The sequence below is a fragment of the Canis lupus genome, chromosome 3 (assembly GCF_048164855.1).
Source record: "Canis lupus baileyi chromosome 3, mCanLup2.hap1, whole genome shotgun sequence".
NCBI classification, from domain to species: Eukaryota; Metazoa; Chordata; class Mammalia; order Carnivora; family Canidae; genus Canis; species Canis lupus.
Genome location: NC_132840.1, coordinates 73,310,197 through 73,332,433, shown reverse-complemented (window position 1 = coordinate 73,332,433; position 22,237 = coordinate 73,310,197). Strand labels below are relative to the sequence as shown.

The 22,237-nt window shown below is 56.9% G+C and overlaps 2 protein-coding genes and 2 long non-coding RNA genes across 12 annotated transcripts in view; 2 read left to right on the top strand and 2 right to left on the bottom strand.

Annotated features, from left to right (window-relative positions):
- The window catches only part of FXYD6 (FXYD domain containing ion transport regulator 6), a 30,924-nt gene extending 29,224 nt beyond the window's left edge, over positions 1–1,700 (top strand). For both annotated transcript variants that reach the window (XM_072822200.1, XM_072822199.1), the window contains exon 8: positions 371–1,700. The gene's annotated coding sequence lies outside the window, so the exon portion shown is untranslated. The remainder of the gene's footprint in view (positions 1–370) is intronic.
- LOC140631044 (uncharacterized) lies at positions 1,031–10,254 on the bottom strand. 3 transcript variants are annotated; one of them, XR_012028728.1, is made up of 5 exons: positions 10,032–10,254; positions 5,474–5,709; positions 3,932–4,099; positions 3,169–3,415; positions 1,031–2,297 (listed from the first exon to the last, which is right to left on the bottom strand). It is a non-coding gene; the product is annotated as an uncharacterized lncRNA (long non-coding RNA). The 3 variants fall into 3 exon arrangements; XR_012028727.1 differs by lacking the exons at positions 5,474–5,709; positions 10,032–10,254 and adding an exon at positions 4,802–4,928; XR_012028726.1 differs by lacking the exons at positions 5,474–5,709; positions 10,032–10,254 and adding an exon at positions 4,762–4,924.
- On the top strand, positions 6,428–18,904 carry FXYD2 (FXYD domain containing ion transport regulator 2). 6 transcript variants are annotated; one of them, XM_072822194.1, is made up of 8 exons: positions 6,428–6,920; positions 10,129–10,272; positions 10,409–10,449; positions 15,027–15,065; positions 15,241–15,315; positions 16,739–16,775; positions 16,947–16,977; positions 17,204–17,402. In XM_072822194.1, the coding sequence occupies exons 1-8, from the start codon at positions 6,893–6,895 to the stop codon at positions 17,259–17,261; spliced, it is 453 nt and encodes a 150-aa protein (XP_072678295.1). In that variant the 5' UTR covers positions 6,428–6,892; the 3' UTR covers positions 17,262–17,402. The 6 variants fall into 6 exon arrangements, with proteins under 6 accessions (XP_072678295.1, XP_072678298.1, XP_072678294.1 ...); XM_072822197.1 differs by lacking the exon at positions 6,428–6,920 and adding an exon at positions 7,414–7,435; XM_072822193.1 differs by lacking the exon at positions 6,428–6,920 and adding an exon at positions 8,222–9,127.
- LOC140631045 (uncharacterized) lies at positions 18,500–21,513 on the bottom strand. The gene is made up of 3 exons (XR_012028729.1): positions 21,225–21,513; positions 18,939–19,090; positions 18,500–18,573 (listed from the first exon to the last, which is right to left on the bottom strand). It is a non-coding gene; the product is annotated as an uncharacterized lncRNA (long non-coding RNA).
- Between the last annotated feature and the right edge of the window lie 724 nt (positions 21,514–22,237).

The following is a 22,237-nucleotide window of genomic DNA, read 5'->3' as shown; positions in this document are numbered from 1 at the left end:
AAAAAAAAAAAAAAACAACAACAAACTTGGACTTCCTCAGAAACCTTGTTCTCTTAGGTCATGAGACTGTGAGCAACTACTGGCAGTGTCTTGACAGAGAAATTCTGGGTTTAACAATTTTCTTTCCACAGCTACCAGGTTCCAGCCCTGCTGAGAGAAGCACTCCCCTGAGGACCCCTCCATGCCCCCCTCTTTTCCCTGCGAGTCAGGCCCGTCCTCCTTGTGTCCCCAGGAATGTGGTGCTCGGAGTGGGTCTCATCCTGTGGGTCTCAGTGGCCAGAGAGACTGTGCTAAAGGCAGGGAGGCAGCAGGTAGAGATTCCCGAAAGGAACCGAAGTTGTGTTTTAATTTAAATTCTCTCCGCCTTTAGCCTCCAGAACCTGAACGGAGCTGCTTGAACCTTTAGATGCAAATGTTGATGCTTAAGAACACCGGCCACTTCAGCAGCAGATCTTTCCCCAGGAGAAGCCAAGAACATATGTGTCCCCCTGGCCCCCTCCCCATCCCCACAACACGGTCCGCAACTTAATGATGCAACTAACACCCGCCTCCCCTGCCCACAGCCTGCGGTCCCGTCCACCTCCTGTGACGTGTCTGTGTGTGTTTGATGACCGTGGTCTCTGTGGCTGCTTGTTTGTGGATGATGTTGTATTTTAGTGACCCTGGACTCACTTTCCTGGGCGGGTGCTGAGCCGTGTCACCATCAGCCCCTCCCTGCTCCCCGGTGCCCCCCACCCCCTGATCATCTCCCACTCCCGGGAGCCTGCTTTTTCCCTTGAGAGACCAGTCCCTTCTCTTGATGTAGGGGTGGGTGTAGATAGGGGTAGGGGGCATGGGTGGGGGTCTCCATTTGTCTCGGGACTTGGGAAGGTTTACATCACCTTCGTGATCCCTCTTCACATGGCCTCTCTTCGCTTCCTTTGCAAGAGCCTGGCTCCTGAATTCTAACCCTGACCCGAGTCTGTTCTGGGGTCTCTCCGCAATCAGAGGGGCGCAGCAGGGAGCTGGTGAGCCCAGTTTTGCCTCCGGGCAAGCTCTGCGCCATCCATGGTCGTTTCCTCTTGGGGCTTCCACCACGGAGTCCTCATCTGCCCTGCACCAAGGAAGGCAGAGCAGCCCGGGATCCCGGGGCCAGGGCTTCTACTCTGCCCCTGGGGAATGTGCCCCTTGCATATCTTCTCAGCAATAACCCTGTGGGCTCTGGAACCCTCCTCCTCTCCCCTGTCGTCCCTGCTTCTGAGACTCCCAGCTACAGCCCGGCTCTTCTAGACTCAGATTCCTGTCCCTGAATGAGGTCTCTGGTAGGCAAGGGCTGAGAGGATCCACTCTGTTGGGGCCAGCACTCTGGGGGCGGGGGCGGCAGGGGGAGCAGGGGTCCTTTGCTTCTCTGCCCCCCGTCCCACTGCTCAGGCAGCAGCGATGACTCCTGCACCGTTGGCCTGTCGCCGATTAGAGCGGCAAGTGTGGCAGCTGGGCTGCAGGTTAGAGACCGGGCAGGTCCGCGCAGCCCTGCTGCGGAGGGAACAGCAAGAGGCTGAAAGTCAGGAAGGATGGCAAGTCCAGCCAGACCCCGCCCGTCCCATCCATCGTGTTCTCGTGGAAACTAACCAAACCGCGCCGCTGTGACCGGGACTGCTGTTCTCCGTGTTGTGATCTATCCTCTCAACAGCAAAAAGGAATAAAATACCATTTGTTTCCTAGTGGCTCTGAAGTGCTTTCCTCTGTGTAAAGAGCTTGAGCGTGTGTAGGGCCTGTGGGACACCCCCTTGGTCAGAGGGAGGTGGCGGCAGCTGGGCGGCAGCCAGGTGGTGTGTGTGGTCCAGCGGCGCGACACTGAGCCTCTTCCCTTCCCCTGGACCCCTCCTCACTCCTTCCTCCTCCAGCCGCCCCCTGCTCCTGGGTCAGTGGCCGAGGCTCTGCCCCATGGCGGGACCTGTGCCTAATGCATGTCCTGCACAGCACAGAGTCACAGTGGCTCCACCAAAGACATGCTGGCCTAGAAAGAAAGGCTCTAACCTCTCCCTTTGGTCAGTTCTGGGGCCGCCACCTAAGGACTTGGCAAAGAGGGTGTGGGTGGGTCACTTGGGTTATGATCAGAGCTCTTACCCTTTCATCTTTCTCTAAACCCAAATACTGCCTCCTCCTCGATGAAGCCTTCCTGGACTTCAGGTAGAATGAGCAAGTCCCTTTCTGTGCTCCGGTTCACACTGGTTCCTGCCTTTATCTTCACATTTAGTGCTCCGTACCTTGCCTCCAAACTGTGGAGTCCAGGTGGACAGTGTCCATTCATGAATCAGCTGTGGTGACACAATAGATGGCACATAGGGGCCAGGCGTCACCTACGGTGTCCTCCCAGAGATGTTCCAGTTCAGTCTTTGAGAAAGTACTGTTGGCCAAATAAGCACAGCTGCAAGCTGATTCTCTGGGAGGTCACTGCTGGGCGCCCCCCAGCTCTGGGCGTTTCGTGTGTTTGTATTGCAAGACACAATTCCCAGTGGGTAAGGACTAATAAGTCTTGTTCTAAAAGAGTGTCTGGGACACCTTCACACCATCCCCCACCCCCAAATCTTCAAAGAGTCTAGATTCTGGGAGTTGTTTAGAGCTACAGAATTGGCAGGTGCAGGTCCTGAGTGACATGGAGGTCCAGCTACTCCCTGGCCACCCCTGGGATGTGCAGAGTGCTTATCCTACTTCTGCAACTGCCCTGCCCTCTGCCCGCCCCCCCCCAGGTCTTTGAAAAGACTGGGGCTTTTCATTGAGATCTTAGCTCAATTTTGTCAGAGATCATGGGGGCTAAAAAAAAAAATCTCTGGTTGCACCTAAAGTTTGTAAATAAGCGACCATTTGCGGGTCAGGGAATCGACAAGTCTGGTGGCAGTTTCAGAGCTTGGCCCGAAGAAGACCCTGAGGCCCCAGGAACACAAGAGATGATGGATATACCTCTTCACATTCATTATTAAAAATAAAACGTTAAAATAAGTGTGAGGAAATCTAATGGAGGAGATTCTGATTTTTCTCACAATGATCATGTTAATGGCAGAGAATGATGTTATTCAGCTCTGGCGCATCTAGAAAATAGTTGTCCCTCCTTTGCCAGACTGTCGGCACCCACTTATTTTCCCTCCTGATAACCCAACCTTATCTCTGAGGCAGGTAGGATATTCATACCTTACAGATTCTCTGCTAAATTTGTGGCTGGTCTAGGTCACAGCCTTGAGGCCTGGAGGGACGAGGAACAGGGCCTGGCTGTCTGTCTCCAAAGCTCCCTCTGGCATGCCAGGCGGCCTGGTTTCCCTCTGCAGGAGAGGGCTGATGTCCAGAAGAAGAGGATCACAGGGCATGGTGTGACCACATCTGGAACCTGGCTGGCCCTTCAGGGCATACACCAGCTAGACTGTACTCTGCGTCTTGTGGCCTGGAAATAAGATGCATAATGACGATCAAAATAATGGCAATAATATTATTATTAATAACTACATAAAGCAGCTAATATGTGCCAAACCCTGCTCATGTCACACAGCTCAACTCATTCAGAACTCACAGCCCTACCTGGTGGTATCTCAGTTTTACAGAGAAGGAAACCATAGCTCGGTGGGACTGGCCTGAGTTTGCACTCCTGGGGACAAAGCCAAGGTCCAGCCCAGATCCATCCAGCTCCAAGCCCATCTTGCTCTGTGCAGCAGAAGAAAGGATATAGACCCATTTGGGTGCATATGGGAGGAGCAGAATTTGGCCTTGTGTGAGGGAGTCCCTGGTTCTCACAGCTGTGATGATCCCAAATGGGAGTGAGCCCCCTGTCACTGGGAATGTTCAAGAATGGACCCTCTGACCAAGAGAGACTATGAGAATCTACCCGGGATGGCCAGATCTACCCAGGTCCGGGCTCAAATTGAGGACCATCTCCCCTGCCTCCACCCCAACACCCACTCACAATGGACAAGCCCTTTCTCCCTCTCTGGTCCAGGGCTGTAGAGTCAGGGAAGAAGAATCCAGAATCCAGGCATGGATTGCCATTTGATGTGTGTCTTCCCTCTGGACCAATGTTCCACGCTGGCAGGACCATGTCTGACCAGGCAGCCCCGAGGCCGGTGACTGATATCTGTAATTTGGTTGGATATAGGAACTAAGACTTGGTTATATAGGAGAGCTGCCATGCTGTGCCACTTCCCAGAAGGGAATGCTAAGTCCCCAGGCCTCAGACACTGATTCCCAGGTGTCCTGCACATCTTACCTCCCAACTACTGCCCCCTCCCCATGAATTCCACTCCAAGGGTTTTCAAGCCTGTTTGCATGGAGGTGTTTGTGTTATTTAACACCACATAAAAATAGGTCAATCTGCCTTCTGGGCCCCCGGGCTGTGACCCTCCCCACCACTCTGGTGTGTGTGGTTTTATTGTTTTTGTTTTTGTTTTTGCAAGTTGTGGATTGGAACTTGCCAAATTGTTCTTGGAAGAGAGTCAGAGGCAGAGCGCAAGCAGCAGGGAGGGGTGGGGGGTGAGGGGGATGCCAGGCTGAAGGACACGCCAAGGTCACTGGGCTCTCTCCTTCCTCTGGGGAGGAGGGCTCTGGCCTCCCAGTGATCGTGGGCTGGCAGGGGTGGCCGGGCAAAGCCAGGGTGGAGGGCTGTCCAGCTCTATCTGGTTCACCCCACCTTGTCCCTGGCTGCTCTGCCTCACTCTGGGCCCAATGAGAGAGAGAGAGCGCGAGAGAGAAAGAGACCAGGTGTGTTTGCCTGAGCCAGGGGAGGAGCTTTGGAAATACCTGTCTCCAGGCCACAAAGAGGAAGAATGCCACCTCTCACCATTAGTGTGATTCATTGCTGTCACAGCTAAACTCCAGGGGAGCAGAATCAGCCAGCTCAAGCCAACCGGCTGTTGATTTTATGGAGCAGGCCCCAGCCCTGGGCCTGCTTGCACAATAATGGGGCACCTGCCAAGACAGTGATGGCAGAGCAGGTGATGCTGGATCGGATGTCACAGACGGCTTGGGCCGGAAGGGGTGGCAGGGGGAGGGGCCCCTGCACTGTCCTGAGGAGTGGGCTCCTGCCTCAGAGCCAGTCTTGGAGGCAGGCAGGCTGGCGGGGGCGAAGGAAGCTCAGGACATTCCCTGGTAGTCCCCTCCCCTCTAGCTGTGTAAGCTTAGGGACACCCCAGCATCTGTCATTTTCTTTGCAAAATGTAGTCCTTTCCTGGCCAGAGGGTAAGCTGGGCTCCAGTGTAACCCTGGGAAAGCCACTTCAGCCTCAGTTTCCTTACCTGTGCAATGGGCCCAGCAATACTTTTCCTGTTTCCTCACAGTGATACCGTGGACACACTGAAAATTCTACGTGCAGCTATGATTGTATTATTAATATGTATACTACCTCTCATTCCCTTACGCATCCTTTTTTTTTTTTTTTTTTTTTTTTGCATCCTTTCTTTGATAGCGGAATGCCCCTCCTGCCTGTCAGACCTGGGTTTGAGTTCTGGCTCACCTACATCACAGTGCAGTTTCCTCCTCTATTAGATGCATACTACAGAACCTGTGTGGCTGAGTCATTGGGAGGAACAGAGCAGGTCCAGGAGGCAAAAGCTCTTTGGAACTCTCGAGAACCATGAAATGGATGGAATTGTTACCAAGTGAGGATTTCTGGGCACCAGACTTTGAGAAGACACAGGCATATCACAGACACCATAAGCTGAGTTCTTGCAATAGGCCAGACTCGGCCACCTGTGAAATAAATGACAAAGATGGTTATAAAGCCAGATGTGAGCCATTTGGGCCACATCAGCATAATCCAGAAGGTCACGGAGGGAAGGCAGGAGCAGAGAGGGTGGGCTTGCTCCTGGAGGTCTTCCTGCAGCTGCTTTTCAGAAATAAGGAGGGAGGGGCGCCTGGGTGGCTCAGCCAGATGTGTGTCTGCCTTCAGCTCAGGTCATGATCCCAGGGTCCTGGGATTGAGCTCTCTGCTCAGTGGGGAGCCTGCTTCTCCCCCTCCCTGCTTGTGCTCTCTCTCTCTCACTTGCTCTCTCTCTCTCTGTGTCAAATAAATAAATAAAATCGTTAAAAAGGAGGGGGACGTGGTTACTAGGAGGAGAAGGACCACAGCTGGAGAGAGCAGCCCCTATTCTAGTTCAAGCTCAGACGTGAGTTCTGAGAAAAGTCAAGAATGCATTTCTCTCCAGGGTATTCACTGCGGGAGAGGTGGGTCAAACAGGTTTGCCCTTGTCACCAGCTGTAGAAACAGAAGAGGACGTCCTCATCCCTTGCCAGCTCAGGGGCAGAAAGCCTCGGTGACCTTGACTTTCATAGTACATTGCCCTTTGGCAGCTCCCAGGACCTGTGTGCCCCACGGCTCAGGTCATCTTGAAGCCAACACTTAAGGAATGGACCCTCCAGGACCCACCTCCCCTGGCCTCGCCTTATAAGACCCCAGTGACCCTGGCATCTGCGGCTACAGCAGGAGACAGAGCCAACACTCCTTGGGGTTTGGGACCTCTGGGCAGCACGGATCGGCGTCTGGGCCCTGCCGCCTTCCCTGCTGAGGGGCCACGCATGCCATGCAGCTGCAGACGGACCCCAGCCCGGAGCCAGGGCTTTCTTGGGGCTCTGGCTTCTTTCCAGCTGCAAGCCAACACCAGGAAGACTGCTGGGGACCTGGGGTTCAAGGCTGTGCACGCTGACGTGCAGCCCCAGACATGGGGGGATAGCAGGCTGGAGAGTCCCATCTTGGGAAGGCGGGTGGTGAGGGCCTTTGCCTTTTGAGCACCAGGCAGACGATGCTCGAGTGGTGTTCCAGCCTGCTGCCTCCCTTGCCATGGAACCCAAAAGTGACCACCCAGACTATTGTCCTGAGACTGAAGATTCAGGGGACAATGGAATGCTGCCTGGGGAAGACAGGGGAGACTGAGGCATGACAACCAAGGATATTGTCCCACTGGGTATGACAGTGATGGAAGAGGGACTAGGACATGGGGCTACCTCTCCATGCCTCCCAAAGATCTCCTTGGCTCCAGCCTGGAACAATCAGACAAAGCGAGTGTGGCTTGGGGCAGGAGTCGGGGGGTCTTGGCCTGCCCCATAGCCTTTCTGGGACAGCACTCCCACCTCGTTTGGCCCCGTATCCTGAGAAAGACTAAAAGAAGAAGTGCAGCCAGACCCCAGCAGTGACCAGCAGTGCTGCATAGGTGCAGGGGAGGAGAGGAAGGTTGGGGGTGCTGGGTGGATGGTAGGCTGGCAGAGATTGTGCTGAGGGTCAGGGAGGGGAAGGTGCTCTGGGAACATGCTTTAGAGATCGTCTTGGCAAGGGACTGAGCCCAGGGAGGGGATCACAGTGAGGGTCTTTGCTTCCTTGAAGGCCATCTCGGGTGTGGGTAATGAAGTCGACATTTGTTAGGACCTTCTCTGGCCAGGCCTTCCACCTACATCATTTCAATTCCTACAACAACCATGCAAGGTAGGTGCTTTGTCCCATTTTACAGATGGGAGAAGAGGACCGGAGAGGTGACCTTCCCCAGCATCACAGAGTCCACAGTGAAGAGTCAGGTTGCAAAGGGGCTCATGTGTGGTGTGTCTGTCCCAAGGGGTGCCCCGGCATGGAGAGAAGCCTGGGAGGAGGGGCTCTCCTGGGCGTCTCTCTGGGGACCGTGGGGTGTGGGCTGAAGGAGCCAGGGAGAGACAGCAGGGCATCTCTGAAAGAGGGGCACCCTTGTCGCCAGTGTCAGCCAGGCCGATGACCTCAGCTGGAGGAGGACAAGACATCTTTTTTTTTTTTTTTTATTGGTGTTCAATTTACTAACATACAGAATAACACCCAGTGCCCGTCACCCATTCACTCCCACCCCCCGCCCTCCTCCCCTTCTACCACCCCTAGTTCGTTTCCCAGAGTTAGCAGTCTTTACGTTCTGTCTCCCTTTCTGATATTTCCCACACATTTCTTCTACCTTCCCTTATTTTCCCTTTCACTATTATTTATATTCCCCAAATGAATGAGAACATATAATGTTGGAGGACAAGACATCTGAGGGAGGACTTGGGTGTGAGCAAGAGAGAGTAGACCTGCTTGGCTCTTCGCTCCAGGTTCCCCCTGAAAGGAGAAACAAATGCTTTCACAAAAATGGCTGTAGGTCTTTGGGTGAAGCACTGGGGGGAAGTAGAGGGTTGGGGTGAGAACTCCCCAAGGAGGACTCTGAGGGGGGGGGGCTGTTGGCAAGGCATGGGGGTTGCTGACCACCCCCGTCCCTCTGTGGGAATAAACTAGTTCCTGTTACCTATTACAGGGCAGGGGATTTCAGGGGAAGAGGCTGTTTAGGCAAGTTCTGGGGCCTGTGTCACAGGAGAGAGGATTTCACATCCAGGATGTATTCAATGGTTTAACAAAACTAGCGGTCCACCCTGTGCCCAGGAATCTACGAATGAGCACAACAAACAAAAATCCTTGCTTTCCTGAAGAAAAGAAACAAACAACTAAAGTAGGGATTTGAGATATTGCAGAGAGTGGGGGTGAACATTTTAGATTAGGGCGCCAGGAAGGGTCTCTTCTGAGTCAATCAACAAAGAGAGACATGAGCAAGGTTAGCCAGGAAGTTCTCCAGAGATAGAGTGTTCAGGAAGACGGAAGGGCCAGTGCAAAGGTCCTGAGGCAGGAGCATGCCTAGAGGGTGAGAAGGCCATCAAGGAGACCAGCACGGCGGGAGCAGAGAGAAGGGGCAGGCAAGTTGGAGACAAGGTCAAAGATGTCGTTGGGGCCGGATTAAGAAGTGCTGTATAGGACACAGAAAGGACTTTGGTTTATAATCTGAGCCCTCAGAGGCTTGGAGCAGGAGGAGAGAGAACCCTTTGTAGGTGATGGGGATGGGTGGGATGACTTTGGATGCCCTTTCCAGTTAGCCAGTCCGTGGCACAGGCTCTCCACCTGGGGTCGAGATGCCTTCCTTCACAGCAGGAGGGCCCGGTAGGGAACACAGAATGTGTGTAGGTGTGTGTTTGCGGGAGGGTGGGAAGGGGCTTCCGGCTGAGATCCTCACGTTTCCGAACCACTGCTGTTTGGCCCAGGTAGCTTCCGCAGTGCCATCTAGCCCCGAGATTTCTGAATCTCTCCAAGTGCCCAGCTTGGAGGATCTCAGCTCCACAGCCCCGAGCTGCCCAGGTGTGCAGGTTCCACCTGGGAACAGGAGCCAAGGCGGGTGGTGTGAGCAGCTCGGCCCCCCGGCAGGGCCCTCAGGACAGACCTCAGCACCCCCAGATCACTCTCCTCCAGGCCAGCCCGTCGCTTCCAGAGCATCTCCCAGCCTGGAGGTGGCTCTCTGGGGGTGTCATTAGTCATCCCCTCTGGGCAGGAGACACTGCTCAGGAGGGACGATGGGGAGGCAGCTTGTTGTCTGACTGGAGCCGGAGGTCAGAGACTGGGGACAGAACCAGCATCTCCCAAGCCCTGCTTTCCAGGGGCTGCTCTGGGGTGGACAGGCAGGGTGGCCCACAAGTAACCGAGGGACTGAGCGGCACCCAGACTGCTTGTGGCGACCTTGCTCCAGGCCCTTGGAGGCCGCAGAGGCCGGGGAATAGACTTGGTTGAGCCAAGGCAGGAGGCCTGCCGTGCAGCTCCCTGTGGGCTCCGGGTCCCCCTGGGGACGGGCCCTCTGCTCCTCCCGAACGAGAGGTGCTGTCTTCCGGCCCGTCCCCTCTGGCACCAACCGGCAGCCCTCGGAGGCCTCGTTAGGCTGCTACGGGCTCCAGCTGGGCCTCCTGTGTGCGGCGGTGGGGCTGACAGCAGAGCCCGTGGAAGTCCCCGGGGGACGGGAGGGGCCCCAGCTGAGGATGGTTTGGCCACCACGGAACTGCTCACACCAGCTTCCCCTCCTGGCCCCAGCTGCTCCCCATCTCTACCCTACTACCTGCAGCTGCTGCCTCAGTCTCCCCAGCCGGGCCCTGGAAAGCACCCCTGCCCCACCCAGGGTGGCTGCTGAGGGGCTGCTGCCATTCTGCCCATTTCGGGGGACCCCCAGCTGCAGAATGAGATCTGGGGGCAGGATATGTCAGGGCGAAGGCCCTACCTGGCTGGAGGGTGGAGGTGCAGCTGAGTAGGAGCTTAGGAGGACCACAGATAGCTCTTGGGGTCTCCCCCCATCACCCCTCATGTGACCTTTGCAGGCACCCCAGGCTTCCTGGAGGCGACCGGCTGTGGCTTGCTTTGCTGTGGCTCCCAGCTTCCCCCTTCCTCGGGTGGAAGTCAGAGTCTCTCACGTGGATCCCTGGCCCCAGCCCATCCCCACTGGGCTGGCGGGCAGGCACCAGGTGAGGGCCCCCGCCAGCCCCTCCTCCCTGCCTGTCTCTTCCTGCCCAAGGGCCCCACTGAGCCGTGGGGGAGGGAGTGCCGCACTTTGCAGCCAGGCCCTTGGCAACCGGTGCCTCACTGCTCTCTTCCACCCAGGACGCGGCTGGCGGCTCCTGCCATGGACAGGTGGTACCTGGGTAAGTCCCCCGAACCCCAGGCCTCCGGCCCCTGCTCAGACTCGGACACAGGTGTCCACCTCCTCACTTTCGGGTGCACCTACCTGCTCCCCAGAAGTGCAGGAAAAGCAGAAGCGAGGACAGGCAGGCTTTCTCAACAAAGGCATCTCAAGGTGGAGCCCTGGACATGTGATCTCTGCTCTGAGCATCTCTGAGCTGCAGGAGCCGGGAAGACAGCTTGTCCTATCTACCCACCTGTCCATGGGCGGGAATTCTAAAGCCAGGCTGCCGGGTTCAGGTCTTGTTTTCCCCACTCCCTAGCTGCCTGACCGTTGGCAAGTTGTCTCTCTGGGCCTCGGGGTCCTCTTCTATGAGATGAGGATGCTGACGGCGGCTTCCTTACCTCTTCCTTACCTTCCTTACCGTTGTGATGATCACACGGCTTGATTTTTGTTAGGTGCTCAGAACAGGGCCTGGCACATGGCATTAAAAATGCAGATTAACAACTTGTTTTTCCTATTGTCCCTTTTGTCTGCCACCACCTCTCCCTCCGTCTACCTGAACTTTCCACCTATTTTTATATCCATTATTGCATAGAATCCTCAGTAGCTTACAAAAATGGACAAAAGGCACTAAGATACTGCGAGAATGTGTAGTAAGGGGCACTGTGTCCTGTGGGGAGAGCTACCGTAGCTTTGGGAGCACAGCTTCAGGGGTCTGGCTTTCTAGCCCTGGTTTTGTCACTAATGGGATGTTGTGGGCAAATCCCTTGATCTTCTTGGTCTGCCCAGTGGGGCTGATGCCACTGCTCTGGTCCCCTCCAGCAGTCGTTGCAGGGAGAGAATGCTCAGCCTCAGCTTCTCCATCTGTAAAATGGAGCAAGCATGGAATCAGTGGGGACAGTGCATATAAAGTACCTGACACAGGGCGCCTGGGTGGCTCAGATGGTTGAGTGTCTGACTTTTTTTTTTTTTTTTTGGCTCAGGTCATGATCTCAGGGTTGTGGGATCGAGCCCTGCATGGTCTCTGTGCTCACGGGGAGTCTGCTTGGGATTCTCTCTCCTTCTCCCTCTGCCCCTTGCTCATATGTACTTGCGCGCGCTCTCTCTCTCTCTCTCTCTCTCTCAAAATAGATAAATAAATTTAAAAAAGAGAGCCTGACATGGTCAGTCCCTACTAACCATTAGCTGTATTGTCATATTCTCATGAATATTCATCGCTTGGCTCTGAAAGCAGAGGAGAGTGGAATGGGTGTCGGCCCCTGGTGTGCAGGGTCATGGTCATGACCTTCTGTCTCCATCTCACCCCCAGGCTAATTTGCTGTAGGGCAGTTGGCTTTCCTGCGCCCAACAGCTAATGTTCAACAGAAGGTTAATGCCCTGTATTTTCCAGTCGACCCAAATATGACAGTAACAGTAGTGACACTTGCTGTGTACCAGGCTCCGTGCCCTGCTCTTTACCTGCATTATCTCCCTTCTCCTCACAACAATTCCCTGAGGTCAGGAGTGGTCCCATTTTACAGACGAGAAGACACAGAGAAGGCACAGAGAAGTTCAGTAAGCCCACAGAGGCCATTTACTTAGCAAGTCAGAGAAGCCAGGGGATGAACTCACACTTGAATCCCCTGCCACCGCTCAAGGAGGGTTAACGGATGGATTAGTTCCCTTTGGAAGGAGCAACCCATCCTTGGCTGCTGACTGCTGGCTGGGGCCCCTTGGCTACCATTGAGCATTAACCTCTTCTGGAGGCCAGTTCAATGGACTAGAACCCAGCTCAAGGTTATAAGCACCTGGAGTACCCAGCCTGGGGATCCCCAAGGCGAAAGAGGCCACCACAGAGCAGGGAGGCAGCCTCGGAGGTGGGGGAAAGCACCTGACTTCTATACTTTAAGGCCTGCCTCTTCCACCTTGGCCCCTCACCAGCTGTGTGACCTTGGGCCAGGACCCTACCCTCTCTATGCCTCGGATGCATCATCTGGAAAAAGGGGAATAACACATGGCACAAAGAGACAACGGGAAAGTGTTTTGTGAGTTAGAAAAGAAGACATTGTCCTCGTGCTGGGGCCTGACCCCTTCCTAAAGGAGCCCACGGTGCAACACAGGCAACTGGCCCAGGAAAGCTAGATTGTAGAAGGAAACAGCAAGAGGCCGCAGGGAGAGAGATTAGTTAGGGATGGCTGGAGCCTTCCGGCCTGAGGTGTGAGCTGCTGGATGCAGCCCCGATGCATGAAGGAAACAGCAGGCACCGGGCAGCAGAGGCCTGAGACATGACTGTGCACGGTGGGCCATGGGGAGGCACCCAGGGGCGGCCTCAGGGGAGCCCTGGGTGCCAGGTAAGACCAGGCACCCGAAGCAGTGGTCTCCACAGTGGTCGGGGAGGTGGGCCACCGCTGGGGGTGAGGGTCCCTGGGGGCCCCCCCGACACGGCCCCTTGAGCTCTAGTAGACCCCGAGTGGATTTTGGAAGTGCTCCTTCCCTTACTGTGCTGCAGCCCCCGCCAGGGCTTCTCTGGCAGGTGGAAGAGCCCCGTGGCCTACCCATCCCCTACCCTTCTCTGGAAATTTCCTTCGGGAGGGTTTGGAAGCTCAGCCAGCTCCTCCCTGCCCCTGCCTGCCCGCACACCTCCTGTGGCCTCGGAGGGAGCCCCTGCGCTCACACGAGGGCTTCTCTTGTGACTCGGGTAAATATTACCTGGCACTGTTAATGTTTAATGCCCCCACCTCATCCCCGGCCACCCCACGGCCAGCCACTCTCCCCGGAGCGCAGGCAGGAGAGGGCAGCAGGCACCAGCCCAGTCTGCTGGGGGATGGCAGGGGTGTCGATGGACAACGGTGAGTGTGTGTACGTGTGTGAGGCAGGCGGTGGCCTCTCCCTGGCCCATCCTTTGGAGGGATGAGTGGGGCCACCTGGCGCCCCTGCCTTCCGGAGTCCCAGCACCCTTCCCCCATCCTTGCCAGCCTCCTAAGAGGATTTTCTAAAAATTGCCTTGAAAAGGGGATCCTGCTTTAACTCCAAAGGAGTATAGCTCGACAGACAGAACCCTGGGGCCCAGGTGAGAGCTGGGGCGTGGGGGTGGGGACCAGCTCCCATCCTGACCTTCTGGCATGCACCTATCCCGGGTCAGGGTATCTTTCTGGACTGTCTAAGCTCAGAGCAGGAGCTGGAGGGGCTCAGGCTGGCTTTGGGGCCAGAGCTCCCAAGTGTGGGATGCCCCCAGAGGGATCGCATGATGGGGGTCACTTGGGCCTGGAAGCCAACAGGGCCATCTGTTGACTCTGGTGGGCTTAGAGCCAGATCTAAAAAACATGAGGGTTTGGTTGGGGGGAGCTCATCGAATGGCTTGAGAAAAAGGATGAGGGAGGAGGCGGTTTCCTCGTATGAGGGGAGCCACCAGCCTAGTCATGGTTCTGGTGCCAACTCCCCCATGTGACCTTGAACAAGACCTGAACTGAATCTTGGAAACAACTCTGATGGGCTCCTGCTGGGGACAGGCTCCTGGGCCCCCATAGGACCAGGCACTAGCCCCTCCTGGCCAGAGGGGCTGCCCTGGGACAACTGGGCTCACTACCCGGGGCACGGTTCCGTACAGGGCCAAGACGGGGCTCGAGCAGGGCAGGAAAGAGGGGCCATCCTCTGACAGGGCAGCAGAGCTCTGGCCAGCGCCCTTAGGATGCCCCGAAGCAAGCATGCTCAGTTTGTAGGGCTGGAGGGCAGAGTTGTGACACCTGGTGCTGAGCAGCACCTTCTCGGGTGGGCGAGACCCCAGAAGGCACGGGGACTGGACCACACTTGGCCTAGAAATGCCTCGTGCCTCCTGACCATCTGAGAGGTGATGTAGCAAGGGGGTTAGGCTCCTGCACTCTTAGCAATCTATTGCCTGGGTTCAAATCCCAGCTTTCCCCTTCATGCTGTGGAACTGTGGGAGCATTGCTTAACCCCCCTGTGCCTCCAGCTTCTAGGGATTATATTGGGGTCATATTCATGCTTCATGGGGAGAGGTTGCAACGGTTAAAGGAGCTGATGTTTTCCTAGCTTTCGCCTGGCATGTGGTAAACACTATACATTGTTTCTTAAAAGAATTTGCTTCCCTTTGAGGATGGAAACATAAGAAAGAAGAATCTAGAAACCCGAGTCCAAGACCCAGTTCCGCCCCCAGCTTCCATGGGGGACTTTAAGCAGGTTCAGTTTCTCCTTCTTCTGTTCCGTGGAAGCGAAGGGCCTCTCTGTCCATTCATTCCACAAATATTTGAGACGCATCTTGCAGTTGATTAGTCTACAGGGAGAGAGAGGCTACGGGGGAGTCCGACGGGAGGGGTCTCTGTCGACCTTCCTACCACCGCAGGAAGCAAGGAGGGGAAAGAACCAACCCACCCAGGGTTGCCAGAGGCCCCGCAGGCAGCACAGCACCCTGCTTCGGATGCTCGCTGTGTGGTCCCGGGTTCACTGTATCCAAAGCGGCCTAGGACGGATGCTCGCACCTGCAGTGGCCTTAGCAGGCCCGCCTCTTGCCCACCTGGACCCTTGGGCCCCTGGGATGGGAAGGATGGGAGTTCCACTGTTTCTGTGGCTGGCTCAGCCTGCCTCTGGCTCTCCCCTCAGGTGGCAGCCCGAAGGAGGACGTGGACCCATTCTACTATGGTAAGCCCGGTGGGGCCCCCCTCCCCCCCTTCCTGAGCCTGCCACCACCCACAGCCCCCCACTTGCCCCCCTCTCCTGGTTATCTTTCCCTGGTAACCTGGGGCTGCTGCTGGGGTGGGCTGTGGGGAGGGGTGCCTGGGACAAGCCACCCACCTCCTTGCCCCCTCCTTCTCAGACTACGAGACTGTCCGCAACGGGGGCCTCATCTTTGCTGCCCTGGCCTTCGTCGTGGGGCTCATTATCATCCTCAGTAAGTGGGGCTGGCCTCATATTGGAAAGGGCTGCCACAGGGGGGCCCCAGGTGGGGGTGGGGGGAAGTCCTCTCACCCCACTTCCTAGATGCCAGAAGGGAAGTGAGTCTCTCGGCTTCCCCCACTCCCCCATGCAGGGTGACGCAGGGTGCGGGAACTGAGGGCCACCCCATAGACCCCTGCGCCTGGGGACGCCTCCCTTCTGGGTCCCTGGACCGCGCAGAGGGAATCCCCTTTCCTCCCGTGCGCCCTCTGGTGGCGCTGGGGGGGGGGGGGGAGAGCCGGCTGCGTCCAGCCTGGGACACTCCAGCCATCTGGGGTTCAGGGCAGGAGAGGGAACCGAACTCCACCGGACACCTCCCTTGGCCGGATCTGGGCACTCTCCCTTCCTGGCATGAGCTGCGTCTCAATCCAGTTAATCCTCTCAGCAACACGGAGGCATGGCCACTACGGTCACACTTGTCGGAGGAAAAGCTACCCACCCCCCACCTGGTGACAGGTGCACCAGCTTGCCCCTGTGGTTCCACAGCCAATCCGAAGCAGAGCCGAGTGCAGCTGACCCCAGGGGTGTCGCCCTCCCACCCTACCTCACCCCACCCCATCGACTGCTGGAAAGCAAGCGTGGCTGGGAGCCAGGGCATTGGACCCCACTGCTAGTTTGCCGTGTGTGGCCCCCCGACTCCCTGGGCCTCAGTTCGCTCATCTGTTAAATAGGGATGATCCCACTTATCTCATAAAATTAGGGCTAGTGTCCAAGACATGGCAGCCAAGGAAGCACCCAGACATAGGCACAGAGTGTTCTAGAGGAGAGAGAGGTCCTTGTGTATCTCCCAGCCCCAGCAGGCACACAGCAGGGGCTTAGTAAATGCTTGTGGACTTGGTCTGGTGCAGCCAGAAGAAAAATAAACAGAAACACGACCTCCTCTGGGGCCTGGGATCCTAGCACATCCCCGGTTAGTGCCCTTCCATCTGAGGGCCTCCGTCTGCAGACACGGCTGCTCTCGCCAGCTCGGAAGTGTCTTGTGGGCCTGCACACAGGTGCAGGGGGCGGACAGGCCTGAGCAGAGATCTTGGCTCTGGACTTCCAGATGTCCTCCTCCTCCGAGAGCGAGAGCCTACTGAGCAGCTACTCTGTCCTCAGCCCCATGCTGGGGCACCGCCCTGGCCCAGCTCGGTCACTGCTCCATGCGCTCACAGTCTACCAAGGAGCCACTTCAGTAGAAGTTTGTTGATTGACTGACAGCCCAGCTGACTGAATGCTTATGGCCCAGCCCTATATGCAGACCGAAACAGTCAGTGTGGGTCTGGGAGGGGGGTGGGGGGGGGCAGAGACTAGAGGCTATAGTGCCGCATCCTTCAGGGCAGAGAGGCTCACCTGGGAAGCAAGAGTGGATGGGAACTCTCCTCTTTTCTCTCTTCAAGGTAAAAGACTCCGCTGTGGAGGCAAAAAGAAGCACCGGTGAGTGCCTGGAGGGTCCTGGAGTGAGGTGGGGACACCAGGCCAGGGGTGGGCGGGAAAGGGGGGCCAGGTCTCCCAAGCCTGTGAGGAGGGGGGTCCCAGACCTCAGGGGCCCCAGACTCGCCACCTCCCCCTCTGACCTCCTTGCCTGTCTTTCCCTCCTCGCCCCAGGCAAGTCAATGAGGATGATCTGTAATGACAGGTAAGCTGGGGAGGGACAGGTGAGGGGGGAGCCAGCCATGGCCGTGCAGAAAGAAGGAGAGCTGGGAAGAATGTCAGGTGGTCTGCAACCCACCCTGGGTTTCCAAAAGATGGCCAAGCGCCTGGGGTGGCGTGGGTGGCCCAGGGAGGGGGCAAAGAGGAAGGTGAGATGAGGAAGGGATAAAACAAAAATCCCTGCAGCCCAGATCCCGTCTTTGTCTTTTCAGAGTCAGCGGTGCTCCCAGGGCAGGGGGGCCTTTTGGGAAGCCTTCCCGGAGCTGGTGACCTTTGTCCCCAGCATGGCCAGGCCCTGGGGCTGAAGGAAGCGCCAGGCTCCACGTGACCTCTGGGTCTGCTCGGCCTCCTCCCACCCAGGCCGCCTCACGTTAATAATAAAGCCAGCCTCAGAGAGGCTCCTTCCCCGGCTGCCTCCCTCCCTCCTTGGCTCCTGTGCCTGCCGTGACCCACTCCCCTTCCCTTCCGAGCTGGAGAACAATACAGCCCAGTCTCTTGGTTTTCAGTGACTCGCTCAGGTGCCCATGTGGCAGGAAGTTCAGTATGACAGTCACAGGCCTCTCCTTGACCCCTGAATTGCCAGGAGCCCCGTGGGCAGAGGACTCAGCCTGCCTTCTGAATGCCAGGCGGAGGTGAAGCGTTCACGACAATTGGGTGCTCCTTGGGTATCTGCTCAGGCCCTGGGTGCTGCTCCTGGAGCTCTCTGCTGGGAGCTTCTGCAGACGTGCCCTGAGCTGCCAAAGTTGTGGCTGCTTGTGACCACAGTGTGTGCTCTGCTACCTTCCATGAGCACCAGTGTGCCAGGATGAGTCTGGGGGGCCTGGCACAAGCGCCTCGGCATACGCTGTCCCCCTACCCACCTCCTGACCCTGGTGCTAAGCTCAGGCCACTCCCTTTCTACTCTTGGGCCTTGGGGACTCCCACTGGGCCTGTTCTCAGCCACCTGTCTGGGTGCTGCCTTGGTTGATCCTGGGGCCAGGGTGTGGATGGTGAAGGTGTGACCTTGGCACCCTCTCTTCTAGCCCTGTCCACGCTGGCAGGCACCCACCCAAGCACAACTTGAGCCACGAGGTTGTCAGGCTGCCTCTCCTAGCAGCCCCCGACTTCCTAAAGCCTGTGGCCCCCTTGCAGGGCAGCGTGCTCCCCTCTGGCAGTTTCTGCACCCGAAGGAGCCTATCTTCCCTCTCCTGCTCTTCCTGTGGAAGGGATGGGGTGGCTGGATCATGGCACCACCTAGTGTCCATTTTCATCATCCGGGTCTGTAGGCATGCCGGGGAGGGAGAGGAGAACTTGGCAGGGGAACCCACACAGCAGCACATTAGTGGAGTTTTAAATGAACTGGGTTGGGGGTGGGGGGTGGTCGTGAGTTCAAGCCCTACGTTGGGCGTGGAGCCTACTTAAAATAAAAAAATTTTTTTTTAAAAAGTTAAAACATTTAAAATGAGCAGGGCATGTTTGGGGCCAGAGGCAGAGTAGGCCACCGTTCCATTTCAAATTAGTTTCCTTGCCTTATTGTACCGCTCCCAGGTCCTGAAGACCACCAGCCGTCACAGCGCCACAGAAGGCTTCGACACGCAAGGTCCTTAGGGAGCAAAATAGACAAGCTGCACTTTTCAGAAAGAGAGACTGAGGCCCTGGGAAGGGCAGTGACGTGTCCAGGTGACACAGCCAGCCCTGTATCAGGGCCAGGGCTAGAAACCAGGTCTCTGGCTCCCATTCCAGCATTCTTCTCCTGACACCTGGGGGTGGTGGAGCAGACCCCCCACGGGTCCCCCATGGGCTAGGAAAGCAGAGGGAGAAGAGAGAGGGTCTGGCTGCCTGCAACTTGGGGCCAAGGTCTTTGTGACACCCTGCTCCAAATGTGGGCTCCCCTAGGACAAATAAAATGTGACAGGATGCACCCTTAGATGGAATTCAGTACTTCCAGACACAAGATGGAGCACGTACTTGACCTGCCCACGATGGAGGGAGAGAGATAGGTACAGGCGTGGGGTGGGTCTGGCCAGGGGCACTTTCTCGAAGGATGCTGGGTCCTGAAGCTTCTTGGATGAAGCAGCAAGACAAAGTGGAGGAGGGGGTGTTCTAGGTCTGTGGCCCACCTGGGAAGAAATAAGAGCAGTGCAGAGGACTTACACTTCTAGAATGTTCTATCACAGACCTCTGAGGGTACCAAAGATGGAAGGGAACTCTAACTGCTCCACAGGAGAAATGGTCCCAGGTGCATCACTCAGCTCTCCAAGCTCTGGTGCAAATCCTCCGTCCTTGTGAAATGTGAGGCTGTGTTGGGTCTCAGGTGGTGTACCCCAGAGAACCCAGACACCAGACCACCAGACACCCAGCATTCCCTGCAGACTTATAGAATAAGAATCTTGGGGTGGGGCCCCTGAATGCTGATGCTTAAGCTCCCAGGTAGCCCTGGAGGGTAGCTGGGGCTGAGAACCACTGATCTAAGTGACATTCTGAGGTCTGTGACCCGTTCCTGGTCCAGGGTCTTTATGAATAGTTTTCCTTCCCTCTCCACAAAGGTCACAGGGACTGGGAGCTACTGTACATTCACTTCACTCTGGGATTTTTCACGATTCAGACACAAATTGGGTCATAAAGAGCAACCAAGCCTGGTAGTGGTTGAATGAATTACTCTCCATCACCAACAGCGACAAAACCCCCTGGTCGGAGGCCATGCAATTCCCATTATCACCACCAGAGGGCGCATGTGTCTTAGTCTAAAAGCTCCTTCAAATTTGGTCCTTTCCAAGGCCTGGGGCCCTTTGCTGACAGTTGGGCTCCCTGAATGGTCTTCCAGGCTTCCTGGGAAAGCTGCGAGAGCTCTTCTCAGTCTGTTTGCACGTCCCTCAGGTGTAACAGGTGCCCTATCCGGGGTGGTTCTTGGCTGTGGGCCGCGGGCCCTCTCCTTGGGGAAGGCAGTGATCATGTGCGGTCTGCACATCTCCCCCAGTGCTCGGGGTAACCACAAAGCCTCTAACCCCATAGTCTGAGCTAATCAATGTCATGAGCAGGACCTGAGAGAGGCAGAGGCGGCAGGTGGAAGAGTTTGGTTGGTGGTCTGAGTGGCGCCGCCCAACAGAGATCGGGCCACAGAGACTCTGGCTTCATGGACGAGATGCTGGTCATGCTTGACCCCCCACCCCCCAGGAGAATTCGTTGCAAGTTATTGGCCTCCTAGGTGGGCACAGCTAGGGGGTGGGGTTGGCGATGGGAGGCAGGGGGAACAGATATGAGGTGGAGACTCAGAGGGCCCAAGCAGACTTGACCGGCCTCACGGTCTGGGGAGAGGGCCAGGCAGCACCACCTGCCCAGTGGTGGCCTCACCCCGGCGCCCTCAGGAAACCCTGCTCTGGCTTTCAGGGCGTAAAAGGTACACGCTGGCCTTGGATTATAATCCTAGGGCCATGGGGTCTTCTCCTGAGCCTGCCCTGCCCTGGCCTTCCCTCACAGCCTCCACACACAAGCACAGCTGGGCTCAAGGTCGGGGGGCAGTGCTAGCTAGTGGCCCCATCAGTTAGTGGTGCTCCTGTCCTCAGCTGCCCGACCTCACCCAGCCTCTGTGCACTCGGGCTTGGGGAGCTCCCGTACGTGCGGAGTGGGGGCTGAGAAAGATCTGGGGTGGGGGAGCAGGAGATCCCCTCTTGGATCCTCTGGCTCAGTGGCCTGGGCGGGGTGGGGAAGCTCTTTTCCCTGCACTTGGTTTTCCCCATCAGAGGGACAGAGGGCCTGGACCAGATGGTCCCTAATCCTACAGATGCTGAGATGACCTCCCTTCCAGAGTGAGGGTACCTCTGCCACGGGCCTCTGATTTTCTAAACTTTCGGACCTCGGGAGACTCCCCCTCATCCCCAGCAATCCCGAACTCTCCCGGGCTGAGCAAGGAGGGGGTGCCCCAAAGAACCTGCCCGGAGTTTCTACTCTGGTCCCACCTCTGTCGGAGGGAGTGGGGTGTCTGGGCAGATGGGGATGGAACGGGGGCCGGAGGGCCTAGCAGAAGAGGGCCCAGAGCAAAGGGGAGCTGAGTCTCCACCCCCCCCCCCCCCCCCCCGCCCCAGATGCTCCCCTTGCTCCTCCTTGCTCCAGCTGGCTGCCACTGGAGGGACGAAAGGCCTCCCTGTTGATCTGCAGCCCCAGGCAGCTCAGCCCTGAACTGCAATTCAGCTGAGGCTTCTGGGGGCGGCAGCGGTGTGCCCCTTCTCCATCCTCTGCTCCATCCCAGACACGCACCTGGCCAGGGAGAGATCAAGGCAAATGCCACAGCTGCCAGGCTTTGTCTGGTCGTGGAGGTGAGTCCGCAGCTGGGAAGATGAAACAGGTAGGGACTTGGGGCCAGGACCACAGGGGCCTCCATCCAGGCCCTCGGGAGGGCGGTTCTGAGCCCTGAGCTGGCCTGTGAGAGCCAGAGGGGCACCCAAGTGACCCAGCCATGGAAGACAGCCCTGGCTGAGGCTCTGTGCCCCCCTCCTGGACTGGGGACAATTGACAGTTTGACAGTTGAGCCACTGAGGGCTTGGGAAGATGTCCTACTTAGAACTTGGGACCTCGGTGCCCAGGACTTCAGCCCCCACACTAGAGGGGTTGGGGAAGCGGTGAGGGAGACCCAAGTGAGGGGTTGTCCCTCCAGGTGTGGATGGGCTTCGTGACTGGAAGGAGCTGCCTGGGGTGGGGGTGGGGCAGCCCCCAGGCTCCTCGCTTTGGCAGCTTATTTTTTGTTAATCTATTTATTTTTAAAAATATTTTAATTATTTATTCATGAGAGACACACAGAGAGAGGCAGAGACATAGGTAGAGGGAGAAGTAGGCTCCCTCCGGGAAGCCCGATGCGGGACTCGACCCCTGGACCCCGGGGTCACACCCTGAGCCACAGGCAGACACTTAAGTGACTGAGCCACCCAGGTGTTCCTGGCAGCTTATTTTTCCAGCGTGTTGGCCTGAGTGGCCTGAGTCACCCTGGGTGACTTCCCCGAGTCCTGCTCCCCCAAACCCAGAGGCCCCCAGGTCTGCGTCTGTATAGATATCTGTAGAGCTCTAAACTTGGTTCCCTTTTCAAGAAATTCTCCGTCACTTCCCCAAAGGGCTTCTCTGGTGTCATCAGGAGGAGTTCCCCAGGTGACGGTGGCAGGGGAAGGCAATGTGGGGTGGAAGCTCCGAGCTGAGGCAGTCTTTTGTGGCCTTGGGGCCCCAGCAGTTCAGCGTAGCCGGTGCCTGAGAGGTGGAGAACTGGCCTCTCTGGTGGCTTT